Source organism: Typopeltis vanoorti, chromosome 12 (assembly GCF_054136105.1).
Source record: "Typopeltis vanoorti isolate ZY-2024b chromosome 12, IOZ_Tvanoo_1.0, whole genome shotgun sequence".
Classification (NCBI taxonomy): domain Eukaryota; kingdom Metazoa; phylum Arthropoda; class Arachnida; order Uropygi; family Thelyphonidae; genus Typopeltis; species Typopeltis vanoorti.
In genome coordinates this window covers 39196539-39222627 of record NC_143560.1, presented here as the reverse complement: position 1 = coordinate 39222627, position 26089 = coordinate 39196539, and the positions used below count along the sequence as shown (strand labels likewise).

At 34.0% G+C, this 26089-nt stretch overlaps 1 protein-coding gene across 2 annotated transcripts in view; it reads right to left on the bottom strand.

Moving 5' to 3' along the window:
• Window positions 1–8014: 8014 nt before the first annotated feature.
• Window positions 8015–26089, bottom strand: part of LOC150100718 (microphthalmia-associated transcription factor-like) — a 179675-nt gene continuing 161600 nt past the window's right edge. For both annotated transcript variants that reach the window (XM_090401966.1, XM_090401967.1), the window contains 5 exons: window positions 24178–24267; window positions 23880–24051; window positions 14778–14853; window positions 10455–10620; window positions 8015–8542 (listed from right to left, as the gene is read on the bottom strand). In XM_090401966.1, coding sequence (XP_090258092.1) covers window positions 8045–8542; window positions 10455–10620; window positions 14778–14853; window positions 23880–24051; window positions 24178–24267 — 1002 coding nt within the window. In that variant the 3' untranslated portion in view covers window positions 8015–8044. The remainder of the gene's footprint in view (window positions 8543–10454; window positions 10621–14777; window positions 14854–23879; window positions 24052–24177; window positions 24268–26089) is intronic.

Below are 26089 nucleotides of genomic sequence, written 5' to 3'. Positions count from 1 at the left end.
GTGGTTGGCCAAGGTGGTTGGCCGAAGCATGGGAAGAGATTCGAAACATATCACTTGTATAAAGTCTTGGAAAATTCTTTTGGACCATGAAGGTGGACATTTCAACCTTGAACCCGTGTGTGAAATTGAAGTGGAAGATGAAAACGATAAACTTGTTTCGTTGCTCAAAAATGCACCGAGCTGTGACAATGTCAATGCAGAGGACATTACAGAATGGATGTCAAACAACGAAGTTGATGAAATAACTGACAATGATATTGTGGAAATGGTGACACAGGGGGAAGAAGAAGAAGAGGAGGAGAAGGCATCCTTAGATGACAGGAAAAATCTCATCCCACATTCAGAAGGGTTCAAGACGATTGAGGCAGCGCTGCAGTACATTAGTCAGCAGGAGAAAGCAATGCCAGCTGATATCATCTGCTTGCGTAAGTGGAGGGACATTGCGTTGCGGAAGAGGGCTAAAAGGGTGAAGCAGTCATCTATCAAGGACTTTTTCAAAAACTAAAAACTGCAATTTTTGACTCTTTCATCTTAGGCCTACCTTTTCACATTTATGTGAAAAGGTAGGCCTAGAGCTCTGGCCTATCCAGCTTTTGTGTTATCCAGCCTGCCCTTCCGTCACATTAGGCCGGATAGTCGAGAGTCTACTGTACATTAATTAAGCACACAACAATACCAACATTGCCAAATTAGATCACTTTTTTTAATAAATTTTAATTAACCTATCCTCCAGCCATTCTTTATTAAAGTTACATTAATTCACCACTTCATAACTGAATGTTGAAAGCCACACACACACAAAAAAAAAAAAAAAAGGAACTTGGTACATTTGCTTTCACTCTCTTCTTCATGTCTTTTAATTATAACTCTTTACAAGAGCCTGATTCAGCCAAGTATGTAGGCAGTACTTTAGAAGCAATTCCAAATACAGAATTCTACATTTAACAATTGCTGTATTTTATCCAACATATATTTTCCTACAAACACCATTCTGATAAATTTAACTTTTATGCATGCTTATATATATCCATTATAAGCAATAATTTATGCTTATGTCATAACCCTGATATCTGAATTTATTTGTCAATATAAGGAATCATTAAAAGAGGTGGAATGATAAACTGAACAAATCATTCTCAAAATAAATGCTGGCATTCAAAACAGAAATGATGAGCATCTCATGATGCTCTAATATAGACTGCACCAGCAGTTAAATTTTTTCAGAACAGAGCAACTGGTACTAACCAAGTTTTCTGCACTATAATCTATTAATTATGACTGCCAATTTTGTTGGCCAAGCAAATAGTCCCTGCTTTTGAATTACCATCTATTTCAATTCCATGGTGGCATGGATGTTTTGTGAATGTCATTAGATGGTGGATGATTTACCACTAGTTTGACCTGACCAAACCACCCCATTTACTGGAGGTCTAAGATGCCCACTTGTACTAATGTGCTATAGGTTTACAACCTTTTGTGGGCAAGTAGGTAGGCTTCTCATTAAAAAGTGTTTCTAGGCCTTAGCTGTGTTTGTGGAATGATACACAAAACATTACTACTTTAAACTGAGAAGTTAATAAATTGGCACTAAACAATGAAAAGTCTTTCCCCATTATGATAATCTCATCATAAACTGGGAAGTGACCAAACAGAAGGCACATGGTACTGATAAACTGTCGCAGATACTTGATTATAGCCAAAAAAGAAGTCGCAAACAGAAAGAATAACAAAGTATTTCAGAAATGTTTTAATATACCATCAAAACCAAAATAGGCAACACAGAAAACCCTTGTAAATGCAGAGTAACTAGGAAGGAAGGGAAGTCAGAATTTAATAATCATACAATAGAATAGATTAAAAAACGAGTACATTTGATAGAAAATTTTTATTTGAAAATTTAAAAAAAAAATTAAGATAAGCACTATAGTTAAACTGAGTTTAACTAAGTCCAGCTGCCAAAACGAATTTGAGAGCATCCCCCCCCTCTCCTCTTTAAATCCTATACACATGAGGTTTTTCTGTTCAACTTATCATATACAGTGGATGGACAGTAGGTTGAGGAGAATGAACAAATGTATTAATAATTGAGTTGAGGAAATGCACATTATACTCTTTAAGAAAAAGGGAGGCATTTCCAAAGGATAGGACAGGGAATGAACAAAAATAGAAGGTGATGACCAGCTTTATGGCATTATGTATAAAAGTCAATCTTTGGTGCGGCTGAAAATCGCACCCACACTAAATTATAATGGAAAGTGCACAATAACGTTATAACATTTCCTGGGAAATATGATTTTAGTAATACAGTCAAATCTCATTACAGAAAACACCATTATATTAAACTACCGAAAAGTCCCAAACCAAAATCCTCTAAGCATACTGCTATTCTAAATGGAATTCAATGCAGCAAACTCTTCAGTACAATAAACTATTCCTGTGGTCCCTACAAGTTTGCTATAGCGAAAGTCAACTGAATTTGTATTTACAAAATAAGTATAAAAGTAAATTGAAAAAAGTTTTATATTAAAAGAAAGAAAGAATAATATGTACCCAATTGTTGTTTCATAGAAAGTAAGCAAATTAATTTTCTTGAAAGTGACTAAGAACTTATAAGAATATTCATTATGAGAGTTGTCTTGATATTGCATTGCTAAGGCAACTCTCATGCCAACAAAATACATCTAGGAGTGCATATATTCATCTTTGATTAGTTCTCATTTAGGTTTCACTGGCACTCCAGTTGTTTCTGACTGTGGATTCTCAGAGATGAAGCAAAAATTAATTTCTGTATCATGTTTCAAAAGCTATAGTAAAAAAGATGGCTGAAATACAAGCTGAAAGAGAGAGGTCATTACCTTTTAAATAGTGCAATACAAAGCAAACAGCATACTTGTCATGCTAAAGATTGTATTCTCATAAGTTATCAATTGCTTACAAAACTTTCAGTTCAAACTCAAGTAGTATTTTGCTACTTGGCTATAAAAACAATACTGGATATTTATGATCAATTTCCTTTTAACAGTTTCTGATACTGAACGAAGGTTTTCTTCTTCTTATGCAGTAACTACAAGTTTGCTTATGAAAAATACAACTTTTAAAACAACTTTAAAAAACACACTTCTCAGCCCTCTTATTGAGGGCTTCTGCTTTTCTCTGACAAGAAGTTAGCAGTGACACTGTTAAGTGAAACTTTAATCAAAAGCATTAATAAAAGGTGTATGGACTCTTGCAGAGTTCATCACTTAAGCAGTACAATTCCAAGGCAACTCTCATGCCACAGGCTAGATTTCTCAAGCTAGCCACTTTCAAAACTTTGTGTTTGAAAGTTACAAGAACAGTGTTTTATTGCTAGCTGTCAATACTTGCTATAGTAAGTACCATTATATCAAACTCACTCGCTATAAGAAACTACTGCAAAAGTCTCCCAACTAAAGTCCTATAGGTATGATGCTATTCTAAAGTAGATTCATTATAACAAACTAATCCAGTACAAGAAACTCTTCCCGTAGCCTCTCCAAGTTTACTATATAGTAAGCATTGACTGTATAAAACAATATTTGATATTTATTATCCTTTCTTTTAATACAAATTTAAGATTTTTATTGTTTATTTTTTTCATTTTTTAATCCTTTCTATCCAGAAACTATTTTCCCTACAAAGTCCCTTCTTCTCACTTTAACCTTATTAAAAAAAGTATGACATTATTAATATGATATGATCTGTTAGCAATCCAAAGCTGAGATGTCTAACTGACCTATCATTCATTGCTTGTCATCAATACAGTATTTCTTCAACCACTATATGAGCCCTTGTGCATTCTTGTTAAAAATACAGGTAACCCTAGCATAAGTACTTGTATAAGTACTTATACAATGCAGTTTCGATATAACAGTCTAATTATAGTAACCCTTTATATTAAGGGAAATATCCTTTAGCACGTACGTACATCAATTGTTTACCACATTGAAATGAAGACGATTGAAAATCGTCTTCATTTTCTACTAGGAAAGTGCATCATATGAACATTTAAGTCATATTATATTCATTGAGCATTCCAACTAATTTTGGAAAAAATGAAATCTAATCCAAACATGACACTTCCTCAAGCGTGGAAAGAGTTTTCAATATCGGATTGTGTGAAAATTATTTCTCTGTCCATTAAGGAATTACAACTCTCTACACCAAAGGTGGGGAACCCCTCTCCCGTGGCCAAAATTTCGCCTGCGAGTCTATTTCAATTCGCCCCTTTACTGATGTACTCTTATGTACATCAGCACACTACATACACTATATATAAGAGTTAAAATTTTCCAGTCGCCCACGGAAGTTTTTAAATTAGCAATTTTCGCCCTTGATACTAAAAGGGTTCCCCACCCCCTGCTCTGCACTGAATGCTTACTGGGAAAAAAAAAAAAAAAATGGCCTGAAGCCATTCTGGAACAAAATTCTGTACCTCCAGTGGATGCCGAGCTAAGCTTATAATAAATATTGCACACAGTTTTGGTGGAGAGGGCTTTTGCGATATGGTTGAAAACGAAATTAGTGAATTAATTGATGGGGAAACAGATTTAAATGAGGAACTGGTAAAATTAATAGATGATGTCAAACCAAATGATAGGGAAAGTTTTCTGCCGAAGATTCTGATGAATCCGTTAAAGAATTCAGTTTAAAAAATTAGCAGAAGGATTCGGACTTGGCAAGAAAGTTAGGAACTTATTTTACGGATAATGATCCCTCAATGGAACAATCCAGAAAATTCATGAGATAACTAGTTATTTGTTTAGCTCCATATTATGAACTTAATAAAAAATTGCAGCATAGTGATAGACAAGGTCTTATTACTAACTTCTTGATAACTAAACCAGCCGAAGTATGCAATGAGAATTATATAAATGATGTTCAAGAGATTTCAAGTGATGACAATGTTCAGCACTCATAAATCAAGAACATCTACAAAATGTTATTTTTGAAGACAGTGATGATGATTAAAATATGCACTTTATTTATTTTATTTTTGCCTAAAACATTTATGCATTATGTGCAATGAAGTTTACATACAATTTGTAATTTTCATAATTTTATACTATGTATTTGTTTCATACTTTATATGTTTTCTTAACCTACATGAATTACCTGAATTAAATAAAAATATTTTTTTTGTTGGATGTGTCATTGTTGTTTATATAATTATTAAAAAAAAAAAAAAAAACGATTTCGGAACATAACCCTACTTTTTCTATGTGATCCGAGTCTCGCATAACTCGATTTATATAACACAGCATTTCTATGGAATCTAACATCTGCGTTATACAAGGGTTACCTGTATCTATAAATAAAACTAATGTACATTGTATATCTGTGTTTTGCATTTGCAGAATTTTATGTTATATAATTATATTTAAGAAATTATATTTTAACTACAAAAAACACTGAAACTGTTAAATGAAGAAGGGAAGAGAGTTGGACTTGTTATGACTTGAAAAAAACAAAGACAATGGTATTTGGTGAGAAGAACATGAAACAAATGATACAAGTGGATGGAACTGATATAGAAAATGTAGAACAATTCACATATTTGGGAAGTAAAATGACATATGATTTGGACTGTAAAAAAGAAATAAAGATCAGAATTGCAAAGAGAAGAACAAATATGAAGGCCATGTAAAACATCTGGAAAAGTAAAGTGATCAGCCTGCAAACAAAACTAAGAGTACTGGAAACATGCATCTTCAGGGGTGTACTGTATGGATCTGAAACGTGGATAATAAATAAGGAATCAAGAAAAAGAATTTTGGCATTTGAAAGAGCTTGTTACAGGAAGATTCTAAGAATAGGATGGGTATAGAAAATCACAAATGAAGAGCTCTATTGGAAGATACAACCAAAGGAGAATCTAATGCAGAAGATTATACAATGGAAGCTGCAATTATCTGGGCACATCTGCAGAATGAGTGAGGACCAGAAGATAAAGACATTCACGTTTGGTATTATGGATGGTGTAAACAGAAGAGGTAGACCATACAGAGAATGGATGGATGACATAAAGGACTGGTGTGGAATGGGTTTACAGAAACTGTGACACCGTGCACCGGACAAGAAAAGGTGAAAGAAGATAGTGAAGGAGGCATCGGACACCAACGGGCAGTGAGCCCATGGTTCATGATGATGATGATGACTAAAATTATCTTGGCTGTTCTTGCAATTAATAGCATATGTTCTGTTAACTTAATATTCTGCTTCTCTACAGAGAGCTTAAATGAACTTTTAAAAAGTAAATTGTGTTCATTTTTTTTTTAAAACTGAGTTCCGGTCATTCATTCTCAATTACTGAGTGATGTATCATCATCTACTTTAAAAAAAAAAAAAAAAAAAAAGAGAGATGATTTCCGACTGTTCATTTTGCATTCCCAAGCAAGAGCAGTGCTCATTTTTTCACATCTTTCATCCCACTGATATTCCAACTTTCAGATGTCGAATCAGCTCTGTTCTTAAAAAGTACAAAAATAAATAAATAAATAAAACATTTAAATTAAATATCTCAGGATCAGAAAAAATGTCTTAATTCTAAACAAAAATTTAATAAGTCAAAATAGTCTGACACTAGATAAGAATCATGATAATTTTACTGAAGCAAGTTTTTTTGTCAACCATTTATCAGTTCAGCATAGTTTTCAACATCAAGGTTAGTAGGAAGTATAAGTTTGAAAATTGTTCTTGGAACTAATATGAAATATTCAGTGTCCCACAAATTTAAATTATAAAATCAGAATGAAGTTATTCATCAGTATTTAAAAATAAATCAATCTATTTGTCTGTTGTAAAATATATACAAACAAGTTACATTTTCCCCTGCCATTGATTAACAAATCCTATTTTAATGGAAAATGAAGTTTGCATTACTGAATTTTGAATGGATTATTCTATTTTCGGATGCTATAAAATGCTAATTTCACTTAAAATATTAAAGTGTGATTTAACTGTTATGAATGTAATGCTTCAACTATTCACCCATGAATATATATCATTGTTAAACTATTTTTCTGGTATACTAATATAAATTTTAATGAAAATCTGTATTGTAATAACAGCTAATTAACACTAATCAGAAGTGATATATGACCCTTCTCCCCCCCCCTCCCCTCATCCCACAGTTTCTTCCATTTGCATTCACAACAATCTTCGAGAATGTAACCCTCAAACGAACAAGGCTTTGGATTTAATTTTTTTAAAAAAAATATATCCTTGTCAATGAGATTAATTACATAGTTTTTCATTAATGCAGTTGTGTTAAGCTGACATGTCAGGTCACTCTTTTGTATTAGTTGCAAATGCCAGTGAATGGCTCATATCAATTTAAACATAAAATAAAGATAAGCTCTGAGCTGAGGTTCAATTTGTTTTGTTCCATACATATTTCATCTCCCAACAATAGTATCTGGAGATCACAGCTGATTTATAATAATGCGCAACTATTTATATATAAGAGGATAGTATATTTTTAGTTTACATACAAATGGAATTAAAGTGGCACTAATTCTTTTTATCTCTTACCATTGCATACTACCAGCAGTATGCATACTTCTTTGAGAAATGCTGCTCTATGAAACATGAACATGCAAAACGACACATATACATATATACACCTCAATAAAATCATTTATACATGTTAGAATATGGTTTAACACCTTCCATAACACAGAGGAAGTGGTTTTTGGTTTGAGCTTACTCAACAACTATATATATATATATATAAAAGTATAATATGCCCATATTTACAATATACTCTGAATATCATCATAAGTGAAATAATACCATTAATAATTTGGATTTTATATTTTTTACATCAATAAGTTCCAGAGTTACTGATTGCTCAATAGATGCTTTTCTGTTTTATTGAATATTTATATTCACATTAGACGATCAAATCAGTCACACCTAAAATAATGCAAAGGCAAGAACTCTACCATATCTGGATAGTATTATTCTTATCACTGAATCCTTTTAGCAATCTCACTCAATCCTTGTGCATGATAATCCCAAATACCTATGCCATGAAATCCATACTATCAGGAGAAAATGGATCATGTGCTGACAACATTGGATCACCAGTAACAGGATGTTCATCCTCCATCATTATTTCATCTAACTGACCAAAGGGAAGTGCAGGACTTGCACTAGGAACTGAGCTGAGTCCAGAACTTGGGCTGGGAGATGGAGTTGTTTGAGGTTCTTGTTTCACATCCAAAAACTGAAAGGCACTATTGTACTGAGAAAGATTATTAACTGAAGGAGCATTAGCGCTACTGTTATTGTTATCTGTAGTGGATACTGGAGGTAGTCCTTTTTCTTGATTAAGGGATAAAACATTTGAGGAAAAAGGAGAATTTACAGTGGAGATGGTGGTAGATGGGGCACTATTGAACATTATATTTTGATGTCCTGATTCAGTCTTTATAAGAGCCTGGAGATCATTTTCACTAGATGGATGCCAAGTAGACTGTGAAAGGGTTATACCATTTGCCTCAAGCATAAGTTCCAATTCCTAGAAATTAATATACATACATATACTAACTGAAAAAAAATTGTTTCTAATATTCAGGTTAGTTAAAACTCACACACGTGACAATACATATTAATTAGTTCATAATAACACAGCAAAATTTAAATCTTATGCTGAAGTGTTTTGATACAACAGCTTAATTAAGTATAAAATTATTTAATATTAATAACAATAATTTTTGTTATGATTTACTTTATGTACTAGAAGTTGTCCTTTTTCATGTCAAATAATTTTAAATAGGAATTTTTACTTTTAAAATTAAAGCATCACTATCTGGAAGCTTCATAATTATACCTAACAGAAATGAAGTAATTCTTAAGTAAAGATTGCATATTTTAAAAAAAATTGAGACAAATTCAGAGAACTCACCTCTCTCACACACACACACACACACACACACACACACACACACACACACACACACACACACACACACACACACAGCAAATGAATTCAACTGTGAATAATGGAGTACTCTTTCTTTCTATACTATAAAACTAGAGAAATAACCAGTCATATAATGTTTTTTAAACTGATATTATATCAAAGAATGGAAGAAAAAATTGCATTTTGAAAGAAAGAAGAAAAAAAAATTTCTGTCATAGAGCCATGTGCTATAACAAAAGCTCAAGCTTTTTATGCTGTCCAGTCAATAAATGTCAAAAAACATCAGGATTATTGCAGTAAGCTTGCTTCCTTTTTCCTTTTGTTTCCTTTTTCTGATAGAGTTGTACGTATATGGTATTTAATAAGATTTTGACAGTTTACATATTGTACTTGATATTAGTGCTGTATATTTATACATATTCAGAACTGACACAGTGGATACCATACAGGGAACATCAATAATAATAATATAACATGCAAACTGCTAAACTTTGAAGTACCAACCAATAACAGGAGAAAATATCAATAATGACATAAAGTCTACAAATTGGTGGGTCTAATGGAGCAATGTGAGAAAGGTTGGGCATATTCCCATTCCAAGATGAAAGAGGGTGTTCTATGCACAACTGCTGTAAGATTCAGGAGATGCCTCCATTTACTACATATGTTGAATGTCAACAAAAGGAAAAAAACCTCTTATATTTATTTATTTAAGTTAAGGGATATTACATCCCATATAGTTTCTTAGCCGAATAAGAAACTCAAAGCTAAGTTCAGAATGTGAACTTAGCTCCTAGGAGCTAAGTTCACATTATGGGTAAATATCAAGAATAGTGATTGGAGCTTGTTCCACCTTTGACACAAGTTGCCTCAGCTTGCACTACCTTTAGGGTCAGTTGCTGCAGTATCCAGGTATTTGCTTATGCTTGGAATCACCGAACTTTATATAGTTTCTACTATATTCGGCATGAAACTCTTTGAGTTTCTTATTCGGCTAAGAAACTATATGGGATGTAATATCCCTTAACTTAAACAAGTTATATGTCGCCGAATTGAAGCCTTTGGCTCTTCATACATCTAATAATCTTATATTTATATTTTTTATAAATTTCTTGGATATTATCACCATTTGCTTATATCATATTTCTATTATCCAAACGATGATATAAACATTCTACTGTCTCATTACTCATTGTATATTCATTTTGATTTTTCTTTAAACCTGGTGATGATACCCAGGTGACTGCAATAAAAAAAGATTGATATTTTATAAGATATATGCTACTTAACTACAAGCAGCCTAAGACCTGAAACAGTTAAAACAACTAAATGGAAATAATTGACTTATGCAATTTTTTAAGGTTGCCACGAAACAAATGTCAGTTTGCATTTGCTGCTTCGTGACAATGGATAAACTTCAAGAAATATAAGAGGTAACATAAAAAAACATTTAGTTACAATACTAAAATAAATAAAAATGCATACAATTATTCATAACTAATATTACCTGTATTTTGAGCAAAAGTTTCCTGTTTATTTGATCAGCATGCCTGCACCTTTCTTCCAGATGTGGAATTTTTTCAGTTTCCTTCTTGAGACACCTGACATAATCTACTGAGGCCTTGAGAATTGTTCCTTTGTTATACCTTAAATCTTTCACTAGATCTGAGTACCTATTGAATTCAACAGATTATTTATCAGCTTGAAATCATATGAACAAAAGTCTTGATTCCTTAGAATGAAGTTCATAATAAAATAAGCCTGGAAAAGTGTAGGAAGGTGAAATTTGGAATGTACTTGCAAATAACAGCTGCTCTGCATAGGTACTTAAGCATTGGTAGTTGTAATTTTAATTAATTATTTAATAGCATTAACACCAAACATTATAAGACCAAAATAAATAAGATAATTTATAAATGAATATTTATGAAGCTGTTATATATTATCACCTGCTGTAGTAAACAGTAGCATAACTTCAAACTTGAGAAGTAAACATTTTTGAGATCCTTGCTCCTTCAACAAATTAAAGATACCAAGAAATTATGTTCTTGGTTTCATCCTTTATCCATGTGTAAGCATAAGCAAACAAACTTTGCACATGAAGTAACTTCACAACTGAGCTACTTGTATATAGAGGCTAATGACTTCACATCAATTGCCTTAGTATCCCATAATGCAAGGCACATATCTGTAAGACATTTACTGTTTAAATGTTGGTCTCTGGTCAGTCATTCAGACAGTCTTTACTCTCTCTAACCTACAAGCCACAGGTTCGAATACCACTGTGGCCTGCAAGATTGTGAATGTTTTTAGATGGATGATTTTCATCAACTGTTGTAAAACAATTACCCTGCTCACTGAAGGCCTGGAATGACTTGAAAAATATAGGGTCTCTAAAGCAAGGCTTCTGAATTATCTAATACTTAGCTCACCAATAGCACTTAAGTGTGACAGGTTGCAACCTTCATGGATGGATCTTGCATAAGAAATCCTTAATACATCTTAAATAGAAACACATATCTAGTTAAACTAGACTAATGATTGTATCCTCTATAAAGAACAAATTGAGGATGCAGCTCAACATTATACTACTCTACATAGTCTCTACGGATCGTTTTAAACATGCTTAACTGTGATGTGAAGGTTTTCAATGTCTCAAATTTTGTAACTGTGCCAGACCAAAATATTAAATGTGAGAAAAGTAGCTCCAGTCAAAAGCATGACACTGAAGTAACTTTTGCCTGAATTGGTTCTGACTAACAAACTTTGCAAAGTTCACCTGTTATGAACTATCGTGGTTAATGAATACTGAATGCTTTTGTGCAAGAGTTGTGCATTCAACATCATCTTGTAAAATGCCAGGAATAACTAGCAGATTTTCTGTATGCTTCAACCAGATGTTCAACTAGAACATCTTTCTACAGACCAAAATAAAAATTGAACATTAACAAATGAATGTGGTTATCCATAACAAAGAATGCACATACACTGTGTTTCTTCTTGTGGCATTTTCTGTATGCTTATCAACTGGAACATCTTTCTGCAGTCAAAAAAAAAAAAAAAAAAAAAAAAAAAAAAAAAAAGCAACATTAACAAATAAATGCGGTTATGCATACCAAAGAATGCACATACACTGTTTCTTCTTGTGGCTAAGATGTGATGAGTGATAACTGTTTCTGGAATTCCTAACTTGAAAAATGTGTTATGCATTGATGTACATTATCTGTTTTAAAAGATCCAAACTATTAAAACAATTAAAACTATTAAAAGAATCCAAAAAAAGTAATGCTAAAGAATGGTTGGCTTGTAGTTTAATGGCACATGGATAATATGCCATTTCAAAGGTTACAGCAGTATATCATGACAGCAAAAGACATAATCCATCTAATGTAAACAACATACTGTTCAGTAAAGATCATCAACTCACTTAAAACATGAAATCCCTTTAAATTCAACTTTTACTGCATTTATCCATTAAAATTGCAACCAAGGTAACATTTTTAATGAAATTACTTTAACACCAAAGCCAAATTTCATGACTCTACTTAGCAAATTACACAGAATAAAGGAAAGAAAGAGGCAAGCAATATGTGTACAATTAAAACAAAGACTTCCTTGGAAAATCATTGCATTTTGGATTTCATGGCCTTTGCTGAATTGTTTATTTATGTAACACAATAAATCTATTTCTTAATTAAAGAAAGGCAAACTAAACATTACTATTATTATTACTATTATTACGGGCAACTCCAGGGAGTCATTGGACTCATCGAGGGAGGCCCCAAATCATATTCATCTACACTATTAAACTAAATTTTCTGATAGACACAGCATGATACTCCAGAATACAGATTTAAATACAGTTGACCCTTGAACAAAGTGGGAGTTAAGGGTGCCGACCTCCGTGCAGTCAAAAATCCCCATTTAACTTTTGACTTCCCAAAAACTTCATTACCAACAGCCTACTGTTGACCAGAAGCCTTACTGCAACATAAACAGTAGATTAACACATATTTTGCATGTTATATGTATTACATACTGTATTCTTATAATAAAGCAAGCCAGAGAAAAGAAAATGTTATTAAGAAAATCATAAGGAACAGAAAATACATTTACATTGCTGTACCGTATTTATCGATAGAGTAAGTTTACGTTGTCTATTTAAAAGATGAATCGTCTGTCAGTACATAAATCAATATTGTCTTATATGATACAAAACACTGTAGATGTTATACACATTACTAACAATAGACATCAAAAATGAAAAAGATAAAATGAAAAAGAAATTGATATTTATTTACAGGTATAAAGATTCATGCATTGATAACGAAGAAGAAGCAATATGATTGCTTTATTGTAGCCTAGTGTAATCCATCACGGTAACCTAGCCTATACACTAATGAAAGAATCGTTATAAATTTTTATTTTATGCTAATTAATTTAACTAGTTAATAACAGTTAATTTTATGCAGTTATGATTTAATACTGCATCTTTACGTTTGTTTACATTTCTCTCAACTACGAATGGTGCCATGTACGGTCTGTAAGTGTTTGTGTGCACAAGTTTTGATAAATTTTAACTTTTTATAATAGATTTGTGTATATTTTATGGTAGTAAATGATAAAATAGACTAGTATCTACATATATTTTAAGCATTCATGCTATATCTAACTTTTTCTTAATTTTTTCGATATTTCTAGACTATGCAGTTCGCTGTGAGTTTTTCAAATTGTTGCAAATCTCCAAAGAATGTTCCAATATATTTATTGAAAAAAAATCCATGTATAAGTGGACCCAAGCAGTTGAAACCTGCATCGTCCAAGGGTCAACTGCATATGAAAAAAATCTGATCATTGCTGAATAAATTTTAATTATTTAAATGTTATTTATCAAATCAGCTACTCTCCGATCACAGAAGTGAGAGCCATTGCTGGCAGATTGCCAAGAAGAGTCAATTCATTGTGAAGGGCAGAAAGGAATAAGGCGATGTATGAATTCCTCACCCAACACATGTAATCACATGCTTTATGTGTAAGATTTTCCAACTGTTGTCCAAGCAAAATAGTTACCACTCTAAAAACTAGAATTTTCATAAAAGAAAATTTAATTTTCCGATGTATAATAATAAACACTCATCCCATGAAATGCATTGATTACCCCTATTACTGGAATGGATTTGCTTCTTCTATCATGTGCAAAAGTGTCAAGGGGATCTCGCATCTGTGGTTGTACAGTAATGCCTTTTATTCCCATATAGTGAGTAGGCGAGGCCGTTTTAGCCCTGTCTAACTTTTTGGACACTGATGTTATTTATATACATGTATATTTTATATAATCCAGAAACCTTGCTCTACAGACAAACAGAACTTTTCCAAGCCACTTCAAACTCCTAACAAGCAGGGCGGTTGTTCTACACTATGCAAATCAAATTTACCTCCCATCTAAAAACATACATATCCATGGGATTCAAACCTGCAGCCTGTTGGACAAAGAGAGTGGGTAGCATGCTAACTCCATACAACTATTTTGTAGCAAAAACAGTGGGCAGACAGCAGTAATGCTAATGCTTTTTCAGGCTGGAATTTTTTTTTTTAAATTAAGAAGTGAGAAACAAAATCTTGACATTCCATTCAATATTCAACTGTTTGTGAAACATATGCAGTGACTCATATTCATATTTTGGAACTATTCTTAATGGGAAGAAGAGTTAGCTTTCTAGCCCATCAAATGTATGTTTTCATTTTGTTACCAACAATAAATATTCAATTATATACAGTAATAAATTCAGTAGTAATTGCAATTGGGAAAGGAAAAATTAAACAAACTTACATATCATTCCCCTTAGGTAGAAGTGTACCCAGCTCTTTAATTCTGTCATTAATATTGAATCTTCTTCTCCTTTCAACTGCAGGATGTAAAAGAGATTATTCATAACTTACTTTAGACAGGAGGGAAAACCAAAAGTAAAAAAATAACAATATACACACACATTTGCTTTTATCATGCAAAAGTGAAATAAGACTAAAATTTGTTCAGCTCATATTATAAAAATCTATTTTATACATTTCCCCATTTCATAACTTCTATCTGAGGAATTAAGCAAACTTAATAAGGCAAGAGAACTTTATGACATATCACTACATGTTTTAAGAGATGGGCCAATCTCTTAATAGCAGCAATGCAACATTTGTTCAACAAGTTTTGCAATAGGGTAAGTCTCAAAGGAGTGGAAGGAAGGATAGCAAAATTTTTCCATCTGACAAAGGAGGTAACAAGACTAAGGTTTGAATCTACATGTCTGGAATTGTGGTTAAGATGTTGAAGAATGGTGAGAAGTACTGCTTATCAACAGAGTTGATAAGCAGTACTCTGTGATAGTCAGCATGAGCTTGTTAAAGAGAAGTCACATTTTAGCAGTCTACTTAGGCCAACGGAGACCTTTCATGGATTACAACATGAAAGTGGTAATTAAACTGGAATGAATAGCTCATATAACAAATTACTGCACTGGATAGGAGACTGGCTGTCTGATAAATATCAGCAAGACGTGTATGGATAGCAGTAATACTTCAGAAGAGAAGAGTCACTAGTGGTGTGCACCAGGGATCTTGTTTTGGAACCACTGCTGTTTAACTTGTATGCTATAATATTGGAAGAATTTTAAACAAGATATACAATTGTTAGAAGATGATGCAAAGTTGTGGAGAACTATGAGGAGCAGAAAAGATGTAGCTTTACAGGAAAATTTAAGTAGACTGTATTGAGTAAAGGTATTAGCTCAACAAGGAAAAGTTGAAGGCTTTAAAATTTGGAAAGTATGCATAGGATGCAGAGTATACTATTGGTAGGGGATATCTTGTGGGAGGTGAAGGAGATAAGGGATCTGGGATGATGATGGACAAGGACCTAAAATTTAGAGAACACATTTTTAAAATTGTGAGGACATCACAACATATTATAGCAATAATGCAGGAGATATTATAGCAATAATACAGGAGGTGGATGCTCCGAGAGGAGGTGAGAGCATGTATAGACAGGAAAGGAATGACCTGGGATCAAGAGGAAACAGTTGGAATTGAAAAGGGTTTTAAAATGAATAAGCAGAAAGGGAAATGGCCCAGTCGAGCATGGAAAGATCACATCGAGTGAGTGGTATCAGTGGAACTAGCTGTAGATCCAGAAATGAGTTGACGTGTTTGTATACAAATGATAGAAGTATAAGAAACAAGGCAGATGAAATGGTTGCACTAATTTCGTCTGTTCACCCGAAGATTGTCGGAATAAGTGAGACACTGTTGGAAGAGGACGACATCCTGACAGGAATAGAAATGGAAGGGTATGACGTGTTTCGTGAGGATAGAAGGGGTAAAAAGGGAGGGGGAGTGATATTGAGGATAGAGAAAGAGTTATGTCCATACAAAGTAGAGATGCGAGAGGGAAATAGTGCAAGTGGTTTTGAGGCAGTATGGTGTGAAATAGAGGTGAATGAAATCAAATACTTTGTTGGATGTTGTTATAGACCAGGTAATGTGGATGGTGGTGATAATGAAATGTATAATCAAATTAGCCAAGCAAATAAGAAAAGGGTGATCATTATGGGCGATTTTAATTATGGCAATATAGACTGGAATGATGAGATAGCAACTGGAAGTAAAGAAAATGAGTTTCTTGAGTTTCTGAGGGATAACTACCTCAGACAGCATGTAACAGAGGGCATGCGAGGATTGAGGGTCTTGGATTTAGTCATCTCATCAGAGGATGTAATTATAAATGAGGTGTCAAATCATCCACCAATTGGTGAGAGTAACCATGAGGTGATTACCTGGGTGGTTGCCAGCAGTGTGAGGACGTCTGTGAGAAAAGGGTATATGTGGAACTACGGGGGGGGGGGTGATTATGAAGAGCTCAGGAGACAGCTTGCAGATGTAGCATGGAATGAGGAATTAACTGGAAAAGAGATCAATGCAGCTTGGGGATTTTCAAAAACTATCTCGTAGATGCAATGTCTAAATGTATTCACTATACATTTAGACAAAAGAGAAGGTTAAATAAGGTAGGTGTGAGATGGATGAATAAAAAGAATAAGCATGTGATACAGAGAAAAAGGGCTTTGTGGAGGCAGAATACAAGAAGTGGAAACAGCCAATTCCATGAGGTCTACAAAGACCAGGCAAAAGAAGGGTGACGTGGTTGGTGAGGGTAGCTAAAGAGAGGTATGAACAGCAGTTAGCTAATGAAGCCAAAAAGAATCCTAGGGAGTTCTTTCGATATGTAGCCAGCAAAAGAAAGAATGATTATGGAAGGATAACATTGATTGGAGGAAATGGTATAAAGACAGCTGTTGCAGAATGTGTGGTGGAGATACTTAATGAGCAGTTCATAAAGATCTTTCAATCTTGTAAATGTGACTTCATGGAGAGATTGAGAGCAGTTGATGATGTGGAGGAGAGACTAAGTGAGCAACAGGTGTATGGGGAGTTGAGTAAACTAGATGTTAATAAGGCTGTGGGACTTGATAATATATCACCACGTATTCTGAAGGAATGTGAACGAGTTGATACCTGCCTTGACATATTTTTTTAATACGAGTCTTGCACTGGGTCAAGTTCCTAAGGAGTGGAAGGGGGGGGGCAAGATTGTGCCACTTCATAAAGGAGGTGATCGAACTCAAGCATCAAACAATAGGCCTATCTGTGTGTCAGGTGTTGTGGTTCAGTTGTTGAAGCTTGTGAGAAGTAGGATCCAGAGTTGGGTTGACAACAATGGTATTATCTTTCATGGACAGCATGAATTTGCTAAAGGGAGGTCATATTTTAGTAATCTACTTACTTATTACAATAAAGTGACTGCTTCCTTGGACAGAAGAGAATGATATACAAAGAAACCACAGAGACTGTGGTTTCTTTGTATAAAGACTTGAACAGGCTGTGTGCAGATTTGGTCACCTGGTTTTCAAAGATGACCATGGGAAATCATTTCCCACCACACAAATAAAAGCTCACCATATGTCTCCTCTGATTTTTTTTTTTTTTTTTTTTTTTTTTTACCAGAAAGACAGCTGAAGAATCCTTTATTTTAAAAACTTATATGCCAACAAGTCTCCTGATCCAGGTGACACTGTCGTTTCTCAATTATTCTCCAAGTTGTCCCCCAGAATTAGCTGCACAACTGTCATACTCATCTGGCATCTACTAGTGTGGAGGCAAGCATATCTCCTCAAAACACAGACTATCTCCTCAAAAAAAAAAAAAAAAAAAAAAAAAAATCATCCCCAATGCTTTTAGCTTAATCCTCTTGAAACGATAGAAAGTTATAAACAGCTATTTAGTCAACTACCTAGAGACCATCAATTAGTGATCACCAATTTGGATTCAATTCTTGCTCTACAGTAGTATCTATCAAATAACATTACACACATATACCACCCATGGAAAGTTATGAAGAAACTGTCATTTGAATGAGACTAGTGCAGAGATCTATTTTCCAAGTTACTTTTTTTTATGGTCCGTCTTCCTACTTTTGGAACTAGGTCACCAATTTTCTCTAGTCATTCACTATAAGACTACATAATAATGTCAAATGGTTCCTCTATAGTTGTTTCAGACATTGAATATATTTAATAGCTACATATTCTTTGATTTCTATAATCCGAGCTAAGACAACAATGACGCAACAGGAAGAGTTTCTATCCCATACATTTCTGGCATCTTGGAACCAATCTTTAGAATCCTTTAAAAGTATAATCTAGTGGCTATGTAAAATAAGGTCCTGCACCATTGTAAAATATTGTCTCTGCTTTAACTTATACTCTATCTTCCAAAATTTTCTTCATTTCTTTGTCTACTAAATTTCCCTTATGTTCTATTCATTTCTCATATACACGTGCATTTAATACCTTATTCAACTTAGCAATAATCTGCTTATCTTAGGCCTGCAATTAATCCTTTCTACTCTTACCTATGTTTGCCCTGTTAGTGAAAGACCCTTGGTTTTAGTCTGTGTACTATAACAGGTTACCAACTCCCACTCTGTGTAATTTAGAGAAATTTGTTTTTCAACTGCGCCACTCTAAATTATGTATACAACACGAGAATTTACAAGGAATTACTATGAACCTTTGAATATATGTAAGATCTGAATCTTAATATACTCATTTCCTTAATCAGGCTCGTAGCTTCAATATTTATTTGGAAACAGTGCATTGGCTAATAGATCAGGCAAGAGATTTACACAAACAAAACAGTTTCTTTTAAACTAAGTCAATTGTACAAAGCATTAGACAAATACCAAACAAAAGCTCTTAAAGGCCTATCACTTACTCTGCATGTAGCATATACAACTGGACATAACATATACAATACTTAACTCGTTTACAACACTTAGCTATTTTTGAGCTGCCTCTTACGTTATATTCAGCTAAACATTCTATTTAGTCATACATAAGTTAACACTTAGCTTATCTCTCTATTCCTGTAACAAATCACAATTTAGCTTCAGTAAGTATACATACAACCTCAAGTACAACTACTGTGAAAACAACAGATCAAAGCTTACTTACATTTGCGTTTCATATACAGTCCTAACAACTTGGACAATACTTCCATAAGTTCTGCTTCACTTTTCCTTTCTTCCTGAGTGCTGGATGGTCCATGGCAGTCTTTCTGTGGTAGTTTTTCTGGGACAGTGTAGACTGAATCTCCGACAGTAAAGTAGAACCACTGTTGATGCCACAAATTCCACACCCTCGTGGCATGTCCGACAGCTACTGGAAATACATCGGACAGTAACAGCCTCTCCTAGATCCCCCCCCCCCTCGATTGGGGTCACACACCCTGGAGCCAAAGTCTTGACACGAACAAAACTGAGAGAGAGAGAGAGAGAGCCAAAAGAGCCTAGAGCCCTTTTATAGACCCGTTCATTCTTTGTTCTTTGGCTATAACTCCCCGGATCGTCTGCGTACATGATGACGTCACTTGGGCTACCTTCGGTTTTGGTGGCAATTTTCTACATTTGTATGACCTTTTGAACTTTTGTTCTTACTGGGTCAAACATAATCCAGGCCAATCCCTTATTTTCTGTTACACATAGACTTTCAACATACATCATTATACACAACTTAACAGTAGAATTATTACACCTGTTTTAAAACTTGACAATTTCAGATTTCTAATTTCTACATGTTTTAAAACCTATGTAAAAGCGATTGTGAAAAATTTTATAAAAATTTACCTCGAGTGATTTTACTGCTACATTCATTCCTTTCAACAAACTATCATCATGATTCCCATCTTCTAAAGATAAACAATCCACTTTTGCTCTTCCTAGCACCTACCAAGTTTCATGATACTGTCACCTTTCTTATTTCGAACAAACTGGATATTCAATAGAGAACACCAATCTTACATCATTAATAGGAAATCTGAGAAATCTCTGGCCTTGTATCAATTGATCAGTATCAATTCCATGATGGAATTGATACTGACCACAATATCCTATGATTTGAAATGCGCTTACTCCATTGTTACCACCATAAGTTTACACATTTATTTAAGGAAAGAGCTGAAGCATTACTAAACTGTCTGAACCTGAATGACTGCCTCTCACTATCAAAGATATGGGAGAATCTTAATCTAATCACACATCATTAACTTAAAAAAAAAAAAAAATAAGAATACTATTGTTCCTCTATTATTCATTTGCATTGTATAACATCATGTGACTCTTACTGTTTTAAATAATCAGTTGTTCATGCTCTACTTTGTATTCAACCTGCCTAATGCCACTGATGATGACCTGTACTTTTCAGATTGAAATATACGGCTATTAAATATATTATTCACTCTCTTCTTTGTGGTGTTAATTTGTGATTCCTCTCTTTAGATTTCTCCACCAATGTCATAGTACCACATGCTCCTGTACTCTCAATGACGCCATTCCACCTACATATTAATGAGTTCAAATCCTACCCATGGTTTTAGTGATGACAGTATACTCCATTCCACATCTTCTATTAGGGAACAATGGAGTGTACAAATAATCCAAGCCTTAAGATCTTGCATTGCCAATGTCTTTAATACTTCTTGTTACTATTTTCCAGTGAAGTGGGTACAACCTAGCGGACTTCAAAACCACGAAACACAGTCCAGTTTTATTTCTCATAAGAAAGATCTTACTTAATTACAGATGACATTAATTTCTCTTTTCAGGCTGATTTATATCTCTAGCCCTTCCTGGCACAAATACATTATACTCTCAGCCTTCATAAGACTTGAAGTCATTTTCTTCAAACACTACTTTTCACTTGTACAACTCCTAGCACTATATAAATACCAAATTCGATCAACCTTCAAATACTGTTCCCAGTATCTAAAATGGTGCATCAAAAATCTTTCTAAAAATGCCTGATGTTACTAAAAAAAATCCTCCAACTGCTTTCTCATAAACATTGTTTCTGCATTATTTCTAAAGGTCTCTTCATGGGTGTTGTTTCACCAAACTGATTACCATCCTTCCAACACTTTCACTCTAAGCATGTGAAAGCCATAACACCTGTTGTAATCATCAGTAGAGTTCAGCTTCTTACTTACTTACTTCTTACTTGAATGAAATTTATCATACATTTTGTCTATCTCTGTTCTTTGGAACTGTTTTACTCGCATGTTTTACTTAAAGATTACAACCTCCAACAATTCAAGAAACAAATCAACAGGTTCTTTCCTTCACTATCACTATTTGTCCCCAAACATGGTACTTGTATCATAAGTTTTATACCCTATTGTGTGTGTGTGTGTGTGTGTGCAGGAATGATATTAAAAAAGGATAGAATAATACCATACACAAGAAGTTGGGCAACCTATAGTATATTAGTACTGTGGATGGGAAAGAAGGAACTTGTTCCATTCAGTTTGAAGAGCTGCAGATTATATTTCCTGGCAAACACATACAAGGGTGGTCTGAAAGGTTCTCGGCCTAACAATGAAAAAACACATTTATAATTTAAAAATTATTTTTATTTTTCAACATAATCTCCCTTAAGACTAATACATTTATTCCAGCGATGCTACAGCGGCATTATCCCGTCCCTATAGTGGTTCTCAGTAAGATTTGCAAAATACCCTTCTACAGCTGCAATCACCTCTTGATTTGAAGAAAAACACTGACCACCGAGGAAGAGTTTTAGTTTTGGGAAGAGATAGAAGTCAGAGGGAGCCAAATCTGGGGAATAGGGTGATGTTCCAACAATTCACAGTGCAGATCCCTTAATTTTCCCTTGGCCAAAACACCTTTGTGGGCAGGTGCATTGTCCTGATGAAAGATGATTTTTTTTTTCTTGCAAACCGGGTCTTTTCTCACAAATTTTTTCGTCTAGTCTGGTTAAAAAATTGGAATAATATTCTCCAGTTATTGTTTTGCCCTTTTCAAGATAATTAATAAACAAAATGCCTTTAGCATCTCAAAACATTCAAGTCTCATCCATGGTAATAAATCGCACAAAATCAGTTTTATTCTTGTTAAAACGCTCCAAGCACTGTTCAGAGATTCTCATACGAGTGCATTTTTGATCTGCTGTGAGCAAGCGCAGCACCCATCTTGCACAAAGCTTTTTCACTTGCAATTCTTCATGCAAAATATATCCTATACATTCTTTTGAAATGTCTCAGCAATTTCAAGCACTTTGACTCGCCGGTTATCCAATACCATATCGCGCACTCGATCAATAATTTCTGGTATTGTTACACTTTTTGGACGTCCTTCACGTGGATCATCTTCAAGGCTGGTATTGGCCACGTATAAATTCGGCAGCCCATTTCTTAATTGTTGAAAGTGAAGGAGAAGATTGCCCATAAACGTTTATGAAGTTCAAATGAATTTCTTTTGGCATTAAACCTTTTATAAAGAATTTTATAACTGCACGATACTCAATTCTATCCATTTCAAGGGATACAGACAACATTTTTGCTTCAGACAGCTGTATAAAACAAACTATTTGATAGAATGACTTGCAAGTTCACATGGATGCTTATGACAGATGTACCAACTTAGAAAAAAAAAATCTCTTGCTGATAGTGTTGCCATCTATGGTTGAGACTGAGAACTTTTCAGACCACTAATAAGATGGGAGACTGTTTTAAAGGATACCAGTAGAAGGAATAAACGAGAAAAAATTTGTTTTGTGGGTTTAAAGTTGAACTGTGAAGGGGTATTGAGTAGTTGCTGCATGGGTTTCAAAAGTGGAGGAATTATTGATGCCAGTTTGGATGAACCATTGGGCCATGGAAGTATTTGTAGAAGATGAATGTAGCAGAAACTGTGCACCTGTATGACAGTGGATGGAGTGAAATGGTGGGAGATGAATCATTAATCAGCCTAATTGCTCTCTTCTATATTTGATTCACTTCCCATATGTGCTCTGTTTCTGAGCTCTGCTGAACTGGCCACTACTATTGCTCCACTTTCTTCTAATCATGTAAAAACTAAAATGGCCACCACTGGTCAACATCATACGCTGTCCAACTCCAAATATACTAAATGAACTTATCTTCCTTTATTCCATCCACCTATGTAGTTACCCTGCAGTATACTGCAAAGTAATAACTCAGTAGTCACAGGCATAGGTTTTTTCCGATTATTGAACAGATCTAAATAATGATCAAAATTCCTGTGCAGTGACTTCAAAAATTGCTAAGCTAAAATGTAATATGATCTTTAAATAGGAAAAAAGTGCATGTCTATTATAACATATACTTAAAGCAATTCATAATAAAGCCAAGTATTGTAGAAATGGAAGCAGCACTTTCATGAATTCCATCTGCAAACTTGAGAATTTTCACTCACTTGTTTACATGGCATTAAAAACAGTGAAAATGTCTTTATTATTTAAACAGTAGCAATTTTAATTTTTGGAGAGTATTATCATAAGCATTTACTTACTCTTGTTATGGTTATCCTTTTTTTGCCTATCTTTTGCTAAAGCTTGCAGTTCTAAATCTGTAAGATCAGCTTCCTCTTTTACCTCTTCTAAACCTGCAGGGCACGAAGAAGATACTTTGCCACTCTGATGTGCTACTGAATAGATATCCAGAAAAGCATTGGTATCAGGATGCTATTGGAAAATAAAAAAATAATAATAATTTAATAAGACTGATTTGGCTGAACATTACTTAATCATTAAGAATAACAAAGTTATCACAAAACTTCAGATTTATCAGTAGAAATGAACTTAACTTACCGTGTTTGAAAGAGCAAAGGCAGATTCCAATGCAATATCGCTATGTATTTTTGTTTCTAATTTGCTGAAATCATCCCAAAAGCCTTCCAACTAAAAACAAATAATTCATTTCATAAATTCAAAGAACAAATAATGTTATAATGTATAACAAATATAGAGACTACCTTATCAAAAATCACAGGGACACAGATATAAATAAACAATGTTTTTATAGACAAAAATGAATAATTTCTATCATTATGTTAACTGAGTCATTAATAACCACTTCAATGCAGTAGATTTTCTACTGTTTTGTGGTATTTTGCTACTCTCATTAAAGTAGTATCATATTAGTATATGATACTACTTTTATCAATAATAATACTATCTTATTCAATGCAAATTGGAATTTTACATTCCAGTCGTACCACAGACTCAGATTCAGACTGGGAGTTTGTGAGCCTCTGCAACGTTTCAATGTTATTCTCTTGCAACTACACGAACTAATTACTGTTTTGTGACATGAACCACTGTCAAGTTGGAAGGTGCAAGGGCCAATGCCATACAACTGTCCAAAACATCATTGAAGGACATATGGTCATGATTCTATGTACCACTATTGGCTGACCTAATCAATTCTATGAAATATCAGATGTAACTCCAGATAATTACAATACCTCCTCCAAACCTCACCATCAGATAAAGAAGTTTTCCAGGCATTTTCTATACCAAACACATTCATTTCAATTCATTGAAAGAACTGATAGAGTGACTTACCATTCCATAGATCTAATTTTCTTCACTGTTCCAGTAAAGCAATAGAAATCAGCCTTGTGGATGATGGAATGTCAATATCAATCATTAATGGGTCTGTTGTTAACAAAGGCTTTGGAGTCTTTCATGAATATACGCATTATCTGCACATTGCGTAAACATTTATAGGAGCTTGTGGCTGCGTGCATCTCCACGACATATGACTGATTGGCCAAAGCATTATCCACAGTGCTGATTTCCATTGCTTCACTAGAAAAAGTCATGAAAATTAGAAAATCAGACTGTGAAGTGGCAAATCACCATCTGTTCTTCTAGTGAGATGGATGCGTTTGGGTATAGAAGATTCCTGGAAAACTGATTTTAAATATACATTGGTCTCAGTGTCATTTTCTTTAGCATGTTACCAATTGTGGACTCATACTGCCCAAATGCAAGTATAAATGATACTGATTACCAGTGACATTGTATGCCATTTCGGTTGGATGTGCTGTCGTGGCTTATGCAAACCGAGCTACAAAATTCACGTCGTTTGACCATATGATAATTCATTTTTATCAATGTATGAAAGTTTTCAGATTGTATAACACATCAGTGCTCATTTTAATTGTCTAATGCAATTAACTGTAGGATAACTTTGAATACTTTAATTTATCAATTAATTGTAACCAAATCTGGGCAGAATGGGGCACAATGTGTTTGTTTTAAGATATTGTATATTAGAAAATAATCATGAAGGAGAATGCTATATTTGGTTGGTATATGTTATTTTATTACTCAAAAGGTAAAAAATTTGGAAGAGGAGGACGAGGTTTACCTACTTCAAATACAATACTATTTTCTTGTAAATATGGACAAAAAAAAGTTATAAATTTATCGAAAATTAAAAACTTGTCTATGTTATATACAAAAACTTGCCTACCACGTCAGTTCACACTTCAAGCAAGCAAAACAGATGAAACTCAGAAAACAAAAACAGCAACTTGTGACAAATGACAAAGTTCAATTGGATTGTGGTTAACACAATAACCAATCACAGCCTCTAGGTGCTATTGTCTAGGAGCTCACCCTGCCTCGCCTTCTGAGCTGTTTAAAACTACTAGAACGCTAAGAATTTGACCTGCTGTGCCATTTGTACATTTTTTCAAAGGGCTCAAAGGTG